At 35.3% G+C, this 10,999-nt stretch overlaps 1 protein-coding gene across 1 annotated transcript in view; it reads left to right on the top strand.

Annotated features, from left to right (window-relative positions):
- GCC2 (GRIP and coiled-coil domain containing 2) overlaps positions 1 to 10,999 on the top strand; it is a 110,397-nt gene that overhangs the window by 30,550 nt on the left and 68,848 nt on the right. The window contains exons 4-6 of the mRNA XM_007942364.2: positions 1,794 to 1,898; positions 2,620 to 5,088; positions 6,101 to 6,173. Coding sequence (XP_007940555.1) covers positions 1,794 to 1,898; positions 2,620 to 5,088; positions 6,101 to 6,173 — 2,647 coding nt within the window. The remainder of the gene's footprint in view (positions 1 to 1,793; positions 1,899 to 2,619; positions 5,089 to 6,100; positions 6,174 to 10,999) is intronic.

The raw sequence follows: 10,999 nt of genomic DNA on the forward strand, positions 1-10,999 counted from the left end.
CTGCCAGATCACAGCTCCGTATGTCACCTTTTTTGGTATTTTCATACAAATTCTTCTGCTAGTTGGGGTTTAGTCCACTTCTATATCCTTCCCTTCAAGGCTCAGGGGTCCAGGATTATCTTCTATGACTGTGTTAATTGGTTTCCCTCTTCTTTGTTGAAGAGGGTCTGTGCATTCTTTCTGTCTAGTCTGCCATCTTGCTGGAACTCTTACTGGAACTCTTTCAACAGATTTTGTTTTGTCATATTGGTTGCACTCCCTTCAGTATAACAGTACTCTTCCCTAGGTTCCCTGGGTTTCCCGTTTCCAGCCCTGCTCCTACCTGCCTTCTGAGCTTTGTTTTTGAGGAAATACTGCCATTTTGGTCTCATAAGGTTGTCTTAATATCTTTTTTTATGCTTTATTTCACTCACTAGGATCTCCAGTAGAATGCTTAGAAGTGGTAATCATAGACTAATATTTTGTTTAGAATTTTCGCTTGTAGACTCATGCAATGAGTCTGTAATATTATTTCTTGTAAAGTCTTTGCATTTTGGTATTAAGTTTTGCCAGTTTTGTACAATAACTTTGGAATTTGTCTTTTTTTCAATTATGTCTAGACAGTTATGTATGATATTGAGAGGATCTTTTCATTGAAAATGTGATAGAACTCACCTGTAAAACCATCTAGACCTTCTTATTTTCTTTGTTGGACATTATTTAGTCACTGCTTTGATTGCTTAAACAGCTATAGTATTAATTATGCTTTTACTTTTTTTTTCCTTGGGTCAGTAAAGCTATATTTTGCTAGGAATTTTTATCCATTTAATTTGTTTTCAATATTATTTGTGAATAGTTATTCATAATATTATCTTTAACTTTTTAGTCTCTTAATTGATATATAATTGTGCCCCCTCTTGATTTAGTCTAATTTTTTTATGACTTCTGTCTTCTCTTGTTAGTGTTTATGTTGTTGTTGTTGTTATGTGCTGTGGCCCCGATTCATAGCGACCCCTCCTTGGGTTTCCGAGGTGGTATCACTACAGAAGTAGGTTGCCCAACCGTCCTTCCGAGGAGTGGTGGTTAGTGTTTATTGTTGTTGTTGTTGTTTGCTGTCGAGTCGGCCCCAACTCATAGCGACCCCTCCTTGGGTTTCCGAGGCAGTATCACTACGGAAGTAGGATTGCCCAACCTTCCTTCCGAGGAGTGGCTGGTGGGTTTGAACCGCCAGCCTTCTGGTGAGCAGTCAAGTGCCTTAGGCACTATGCTACCAAAGCTCCTGTTAGTGTTTATAGAGGTTGCCTATTTTATAAGCTTGTCAAAGAACTTACTTTTGGTTGTGGCATTGTTTGCTGTTTTACTTACTTTCTCTCCCATTCAGTTTGTGCAGAGAATAAACATGTATCTGAGGGAGAGGAGACAGTGGTTATTTTTTGTCTCTTGTTCTAGAAGCTACTCCCTGATTGTCCGCCAATTCTTACTTTTTGTGCCCCACACTTTACACCTCCCTCAATAATACCTAGTGCTTCCAATCTCTGAACCTTTAGTTTTCCAAAGAGTCTTAGCCAGCTTCTCGGGTATTTCTCTGTACAGGCCCTTAGGTTGTAGCTTTCCTCCTCTAATTGAGTTTCTTCTCTTTATCCACTGAGTTTTCTAAAAATGTATTGAAATCTCTCATTCTGATGTGTGTTTTCTTTGTTCATGTTGTGTTTATACGTTTTTAAGCCTTTCATTTTAGAGTGGTGTAAAAAAGATGAGGCAATAATTAGACCATTTTTAACCTCAGGCAAACAAATCATCCTATTCCAAAACAGGCATTGACTGAACGTCTGGATGCCATTCTCCTGGAAAAGGCAGAGACTGAGCAACAGTGTCTTGCTTTGAAGAAAGAAAATGTTAAAATGAAGCAGGATGCTGAGGTAAGGAAAGATTTTAAAATTTAATACATTTATTGCTTTTTATCAACATATAGATAGTATACTCATGAATTTGAGAGCTAAGACCTTGAAAAGCATTGACTCCAGTTTTATAAATGAGGAAACTCAGACTAAGATTTTAAAAGAAAAATAATATAAATCACCTAACTCTATAGACACAGAACTAACATTTACTTGTTGTATTTTTTTAATCTTCCTTATAGCTATAATGTCATTCTTTAATCAAAAATGAAAAAAAGTACTTATTTTACTTTTTTAAAAAAAAGTATTAAGTAAATTGATCTCACACATACTCTAAATACTATTGCATATTCAGTTTCAGGATATTCCTTAAAATTGTACCATTTTCTCATTATGGTCTCACTTATTAGACTTGGCCTAATTTTTCTCAAAAAAAAAAAAACCTCTTTTTAGTCAATTCAGGAGTTGTTAGTTAAAACCTTGTAACTTAAGTAACAGGAGAGATTTCCTAGCTTTTATTTACTACTTTTGAGTAATAGATTTAGTACTGCTGGTATCTGTTGTCATATATATGATAGGAAAGCGTTAAGCAGAATTCTTATCATCTTACCATCATATTTTTCTATGTTTATTTCTGCTTATTTCTTTTCTTTCTAGTTAGCCTGTAACTAATACTTTTTTCTGGTGGCAGAAGTTTCTTTGATCTTAAATGATGTATGTATGCTTATTTTTATTTTTAAAGGATTCTGTAAATAAAGTAGAAGATCTACATAAAGAGTTTGAACAATCACATAGAAGCTACATCAAAGAAATTGAAAATTTGAAAAATGAATTGATAGTAGTACATTCTAAACACAGTGAAGATAAAAATAACTTGCAAAAGGAACTGGAAGAAGCAATGAACAAACAATTAGAACTTTCAGAACAACTTAAATTTCAGAGTGAGTCTGAAAATAATGTTAAAAAACTGCAAGGTGAAATTCAGAAAATTAGGCCAGCCTTTGAGCAGCAAATTTTAGATCTGCAAAAGCAGTTAGAAGCTACCACTAATGAGAAGAAGCAAGAAATTGATAATCTCCAAAAAGTCATTGAGGCTAATTCTCAGGATTACCAAAGAGATATTAACAGTTTACAAGGAGAACTTTTGCACTTGCAAGCTATGCACCAAGAAGAGGTGAAAGACTTGATGTGCCAGATTGAAGCCTCTGCTAAAGAACATGAAGCAGAAGTAAATAAGTTAAATCAATTAAAGGAGAACTTAGCGAAACAGTATGAGGCAAATGAGAAGAACATTCAGGAGAAATATCAGTGTGAATTAGAAAACTTAAGGAAAGCCTCACATGCAGACCAAGAAAAACAGATGTGTTCTTTGCTCTCACAAGAAGATGCTATTGTAGAGCAAGTAGTGAATGAAAAAGTCAGACACTTAGAACGTACCTTAAAAGAACTGGAATCTCAACATAGTATCTTGAAAGATGAGGTAACTTACATGAATAATCTTAAATTAAAACTTGAACTGGATGCCCAGCATATAAAAGATGAGTTTTTCCATGAACGTGAAGACTTAGAATTTAAAATTAATGAACTGTTACTAGCTAAAGAAGAACAGGGCTGGCTAATTGAAAAATTAAAATCTGAGCTAGAATGTTCAAATAAGCAATTTAGCTGTATTGTAGAACAGCATAACAAAGAAATACAGAATCTTAAAGAACAACATCAAAAGGAAATATCAGAACTAAATGAGATATCTGTGTCAGGTTCAGAAAAAGAAAAATTAACATTAATGTTTGAAATACAGGGTCTTAAGGAACAATGTGAAAATCTGCAGCAAGAAAAGCAAGATGCAATCTTAAATTATGAGAGTTTGCGAGAGATTATGGAAATTTTGCAAACAGAGCTGGGGGAATCTGCTGGAAAAATAAGTCAAGAGTTTGAGTCAATGAAGCAACAGCAAGCATCTGATGTTCATGAACTACAGCAGAAGTTAAGAACTGCTTTTAATGAAAAAGATGCTCTTCTTGAAACTGTGAATTGTCTCCAGGGGGAAAAGGAAAAATTATTATCTCAACAAGAATTAATACCAGAACTTGAAAATACCATAAAGAACCTTCAAGAAAAGAATGAAGAGTATTTCATTTGTCTCAGTCAGAGAGATACCATGTTACAAGAATTAGAAACAAAGATAAGTTCTCTGACAGAGGAAAAAGATGGTTTCATAAATAAAATGGAACATTCGGTTGAAGAGATGTATAACCTCCATAAAAAATGTGAAAGAGAAGAAAGACTGATTACAGAACTTAGGGAGAAAGTAGAGCAAACTACCCAATACAACAGTGAACTGAAACAAAAAGTAGATGAGTTAACAGAAGAACTAAGAGAGACTTTAAAAGAAAAGGACCAAAATGACCAACAACTAGAAAAGCTTATGGTTCAAATGAAAACTCTATGTAAAGAACAGGAAGCATTGTCATCTGAAGTGAAGTCACTTAATGAGGAAAATAACAAACTACACTCAGAAAAAATCCAATTGAGTAGCAATTTGGAAGCTTTTCTGTCTCAAAAAGAAGGGGATATTAGCCTAAAAGAACAGATTACTGAATTAGAAAAGAAATTACAGTTAACAGTTGAAGAGCGAGATAATTTAACTAAACAGTTTGAAAGTGAACAACATCAGAAGTTATTTGTCAAAACTCAGTTGTATGGTTTCCTTGAACAAATGGGGTCAAAAGTCTTGGAAGAGCAAGATGTTATAAATGTCCTACAAGTTGTAGGTGAATCCTTAGCAAAAATGAATGAAGACCAAAACAACTTGGTTTCTCAGTATGATGAGAAGATACTAGAATTAGAAAAAGAAATTAAGTGCACTCAGGAAGAGCACATAGTTCAGTGTAAAGAACTTAGATCTTTACTAGAAGAGTATGAGCAAGAGAAGGTGTTAATAAGGAAAGAGTTAGAAGAAACCCTGTCAGAAAATGAGGCCCTGCAGTTTGATCTTCTAGAAATGAAGAATGCTAATGAAAAAACAAGACTTGAAAACCAGGATCTTTTAATTCAGATTGAAGAAGCATCTCAAAAATTGTTACATAGCAAAAATGAAATTCATAATGAAAAAGAAAAATCATGTATAAAGGAACAGGAAAAGGTAAGGCCATTACTAGAACAAAAAGAATCTGAATTGCAAGGTGTAAGAACAGAATTGGCATTACTGAAGGTATTTGTTTAAATTTTATTTGTTAAATTGTCTATTTCTAGTATATTGATTTGAATAAATTCTTTGTTCTATAGTACTTATGTACTGTGAAGTATATATATACTAATACGGATGTTATTTATATACTTATACATAGGTATATAAACCTAAAAAACTAAACTCACTGCCATCATGTTGATTCCAACTCATAGCAACCCCCATTGGATTTCCAAGGCTATAAATCTTTATGGAAGTAGATTGCCCTGTCTTCCTTCCACTGTGCAGCTGGTGGGTTTGAACCAGTGACCATCTAGTTACCAGCCAAATGCCTTATCCACTATGCCACCAGAGCTCACTCTGTGTGTGTGTGTGTGTGTGTATGTATGTATGTATGTACGTATGTATAGAGAAAAAGGATGTTAATATTTTTATACTTTGAAGTTGAGGTAAATTTTTAGCACTTAAGTTCAAATGGCAGATTTCTGGAAAGTACATTCATTTTCATACTGTGTATCCAGTTTATTACATTGGTCATTTGTATGAGGAGGTAGTTAATTTTAAAATCTTGAATTTATATGAGATTAAATGACTAAGGGTTTAAATTGTCCAAATTCTACAGTTACTATCAAAAGCACAACTAAAATGAAAAAAAACTTGGACATCAGTTGTGTGTGCTATACATATTATGTATAGAAAGAACACTGTTAAATAAAAACATGGCTAGAATTTTAGGTTTTCTCCAAAAGTTGTGTTGTAAAAGTGTGATGAATTATAATTATCATTAATCTTATTACATTATACATTTGAAATACGTCAAGTTGTTCATCTTGACTTTGGATACAATTTTTTACAATACTGTATGCATAAGGTCGGTATTACCTGCTCTACTAAGGGAAAAAAGAGTACTTATCAAAATTCCTTTTCATATAAATTCTCTTTGATACTGATTTTTCTCATATAATCATGATGTCCAGTTCATCATAGGTAAAGAAGTAAGTTTTGCTTGTTTGTTTGTTTTTCCTATGAAATCTAGGATTCCTTAGAGAAATCATCTTCTGTAAAAAATGATCCAACCTTCTCAGTAAAAGAACTGGAAGAAAAAATAGGTAATCAGTTTTACATATGTTGTCTCAATTATAATGTAACTAATTAGATTCATGTTAGTTTTAAAATAAATTTGGAAATTAGTGGCCAATTAATGAGTTGTTACAAACATAGTAAAGAAATGTCTTTTCCTGATGTCATAATCCTTCCATGTTGGCCAACTGTTTGCCTTCCTTTCAGAACTGTCACTTTCTGTTGTTTAATCCAAAGGACTGGGGTGATTCCATTTACCACTTGTTCCATTGTTGCTTTTGGATTTTTCATTCAGCAAACTTTCTTTTGGATTCCCAACTATTGTAGGCACTGGTATTAATAGAAAGGTAATTAAGGTACAAATCATGTCCTCCAAGAGCTCGCTGCTTAGGTGGGTCTGTAATTGCAGCAGCCTGTGTTATGTACAAGGTACAGTGCAGTCAGTACAGGAAGGCATGATGAACTGAATAGGTTATACTTAAGTTGGATATTGAAGAATTGTGAAATTCGACACAAGAAGAAAGGTATTCTAGTATGAAGATGCTTGTTTAACATGTATGTGTTATTTGTATGTATTGTGTCTGTGTTTGTGTATAAAACATGCATGTGTATGTTAGTTAACATATATAACATCTAGGTGTGTATTGTTGTTGTTATGTGCCACCGAGTCAGACCCGACTCATAGCGATCCCTCCTTGGGTTTCCAAGGCAGTATCACTACAGAAGTAGATTGCCCCATCTCCCTTCCAAGGAGTGGCTGGTGGGTTTGAACCGCCAGCCTCGGGTTAGCACTGAAGTGCCTTAGGCACTATGCTACCAGAGTTCCTAGGGGCATAATTAGAAACTTCCAAAAAGGTAGAAGTCCAATCATGAAAATACTAATATTGAGTGCAAAGGGGTTGGGACTTTATCCTTTCCTTTTTTTTTTTTTTTTAATTGTAACATTATAAGATAGCTCTTTTTCTCCCATTTAACTATAAGGAAACAAAGATTTTGTGGGATTTTTTTTTCCTTTTTTTTAAATTGTGATTTGGGTGAAAATTTACAGAGCATATTTGTTTTCCATGCAACAGTTCGTACATATTTTGTTTCATGACATTGTTTGCAATCTCCACAATGTAGTGGCTCTCTTCCCACTTCCTTCCCGTGGTTACTTTTTCCCTGTGTCCTTCTTCCCTGTGCATTCCTGCCCTCTGAGCTATCTCCCTGCATAAATGCTGACCTTCTGATCAACTGGGTTGGTTGGTTCTAAGGAGTGTAGCTACCTGGTGAAATTGTTTACCACCTAGGCCTGTCTATTGTTTGGCTGGAAGTTAATAGACTTTGAAGTATATATAATCTACAACTCATCATTCCTCAACTTAAAATGTTGCAAAAAGGGCACAGAGGTGGTACTTTCTGACCTCCTCTAACTTCACAAGAGGGAGACAGAATCACCATCAATAAGATCACCATCAATAATCTCCTTAGGATCAAGGCTTATTCCTATGAGACTCATTTTAAGCCTGGAAGAAGTATGTCAAAACTAACCAGTCCATAGATTCCTGTGCCCCCTTCCAACGTTTTTTACTAACTCTGACACCAGCCTTCCCTCCCACAGCACTCACTACTACTCTGTTGGGTGCAATAATTCATTGCAGTGGCTACACAGAACTGACAGACAGTACTCACGATTATGGGATTTATTAGGGAAGTAACAGGCTACAACTCAGGTTTAGAAACATGTTCAGGATGCATTTCTTCAGTCAGGACTGCTATGCCCTCAGACATGCCTCTGGCCCTTGTCCTCTCCACTTGGCCTCTGCCCTGCTTGGGCTAGTGTTACAAAGTTCTACTAGCTCTATCGATAGGTGCACCCCACTCTGCCAGCAAGCGTCCTGTCCAACAACATTCAGCTTTCTCATTCCATGGGCCAGCAAAGCCACTGCTCTGTCTTGTGCCTCTTGGTTCCACTGCCACCGTCTCTCAGCCAGGTATCTCTGCCAAGGAGGTCTAGTAGTGCAGGGATCTCAGGTTCAAGGACGTGCTTCCCTCCAGTTCCAGCTCTTCTCTCTCGACAGCAGTGAGATCCATCCCCCCTTCTGTCTCTAGGAGAGCTCATTTTAAGCCTAGCAGTATGGCAGAACTAACCAGTCTGCACATTTGAGTTTATACACATTATTTGCATGGTCCCACCCAGTAGTCTGGTGAGTGTTAACAAAGACTGTGGCTGGAAAAGCCATACCAAGAAATTCACTGTACCACAAACGTCCAAATAGATTGGGGAGTGGGTAGTGGAATGGACTTTAGAATGAGTCTCAAGTTTCTGGAATGAGTGGTTGGAATTTACTTCTATAACCCAAATAGAATAAAATTATGCCACATAAAAGGGTAAAAAGTGTAAGTTTTGGAGTCCAGCAGACCTGAGTTTTAATCCTGGCATATACACAACACTCCCACATTTGTTCAGCTCCCTCTGGTGTTGATGCTTCCCTACATCATAGGACTTTTTTGAAAATTAAACAAAGCAGATGGTGCTTAGCCTGATGCTTGACAGTTAGTCCATGTTCAATAAATAACCCATTGCCATCAAGTCAATTCTGACTGATAGAGGCCCTATAGGACAGTGTAGGACTACCTCTTTATAGTTTTCAAGGCTGTAATCTTTACAGAAGCTGACTACCACATCTTTCTCCCGTGAGGCAGCTGGTAGGTTTAGAGCACCAGCCTTTCAGTTAGCAGCTGAATATTTAACCACTGTGCCACCAGGGTTCCTTGTTCAGTAAATGGCTTTAAAAAAAAGTTACTTTTTGAGAATTTTCTATATGGCAGGGACTTTGCCTTGTACTTTACATTTGTATATATTATATATATTTATGTTGTGGTGGTGGTGGTATGTGTCATCAAGTTGGACCCGACTAATAGCGACCCTCCTTGGGTTTTTGAGACAGTATCACTACAGAAGTAGGTGGCCCAACCTTCCTTCCAAGGAATGGCTAGTGAGTTTGAACCACCAACCTTCTGGTTAGCAGTCAAGTGCCTTAGGCACTATGCTACCAGAGCTCCTAATAATATTTATATATATATATATATATATATATATACACACACACACACACACATACATACATGTATATGTATATGTATATATATATATACACACACACACACACACATACATACATGTATATATATATATATATATATATATACACACACACACACATATATATATATATATATATATATATATATATATATATATATAATACATATAATATATATATATATATTAAAAAAACAGAATAACCCCACAAAATAGATAGGTATCCTCAGTGTATAATTGAAACTTAAGGAAGTTAATTTTGGAAACCAGAATTCAAACTCAAGTCTGCCCTACGATGATGTAAAAACTTTATGTACCTTTATATCTCCCCATCCCCTTTTCTCTTAGCACCTAACATAGTGCTTAAGGAGACTGGTGGTGATGTGATGGTTAAGTGTTCAGAAGTTCTCTGTCCTGTAGTGTTACTATGAATCAGAATTGACTCAACAGCACACAAAAACGGCAACATAGATGCTTAAAGCATAATTGATAAACATATTGGTTTGAATTATTTCATTCCCAAAGAAGATTGTCTTTTTCTTTGAAGATTTTAAGAACTAAGCAGATAACTTTGCTCTGAAATATACATAACTCTGGAACAGAAAGCATACCGTGTAGCTTTCAGTATCTAAAAATTCTGTTTCTCTTCTTTGATGTTGTTGTCTAGTTTGCCAATTGAGAATAGATTTTAGGTAATAGTGTTGTGTCTTCAAAATACTTGCAAAATTCCAAAGATTAACTTATTAAGCCATTCCCCAAATGTTATAAAATAAAATAGTTTGTCATCAGACAATGCAGTTTTCTCCAGGTTTATTGTCTTTTGTTCAATTACTAACTGCCCCAAACATTACAAACCTTCAATAACTGATATTAAAAGTTATAAGAAATGTAGATAAGATAATAATGAAAACAGTCCTGATTTATGCTTTGCAATTTAATGACCCTGGCATAATTTTTTAATTATCAGAACTGGAAGATACTGTGTTGAAAATGGGAAGTTTGAGTCTAACAGCAAGATGAATTTGGGTATTTTCTGTTTAAAATGAGAATTCTGTTCCATTGGAAATGATATTTTAAATTCAGTGAATAATAATGCAAGTTTATCGCTGCAGGTAGGAAAGAAGTTTATACTTCATTGACTTTTATTTGGATCTTTTATATTCTAGACAGTTATAGACATAATCTGGAAGAAGCTCTCTGATTTAAGGAGGAAGTGAATTACTAGCAACAAGATCAGGATGCATAGGCATTTATGTTGGCCTACACAGATATTTTGAAATTTATAATTATCTTCATGCTGGCATAGTCGGTACATAGTTGGTGTTTAACAAATATTTGTTGAATGAGTACAAAGTAGGGCAAGAGAAGAATGTGTGTTTGCAGTGGCATATTTTGTGGACAGTTGCTCAGTAACAGTAAAGTTTATTATATTCCCTGAGGAGAAAACCATTTTAAAATCCTTCAAAATCCATTTTAGTAAATATCTTTCTTTTTTGTTACAAAGAAATAGAATAAAAATATACAGATCTAATTCCTAGGAGGAAAGAGACGAATCCATGTCAGATTTTATGAAGAACCCAAAAGCATAGTAAGAGCTAATTTACCTAGATTTGGAATGGCAGTGATGAAATATATTATGACTCCAGTTAGTGGATGTTGTTCTTGTTGTTGTTGTTTTTGCTGTCGAGTCGGCCCCGACTCATAGCGACCCCTCCTTGGGTTTCCAAGGCAGTATCACTACGGAAGTAGGATTGCCCAACCTTCCTTCCG

Source organism: Orycteropus afer, unplaced genomic scaffold (genome assembly GCF_000298275.1).
Source record: "Orycteropus afer afer isolate SDZICR_OR568_19922 unplaced genomic scaffold, OryAfe1.0 scaffold00089, whole genome shotgun sequence".
Taxonomy (NCBI): Eukaryota; Metazoa; Chordata; class Mammalia; order Tubulidentata; family Orycteropodidae; genus Orycteropus; species Orycteropus afer.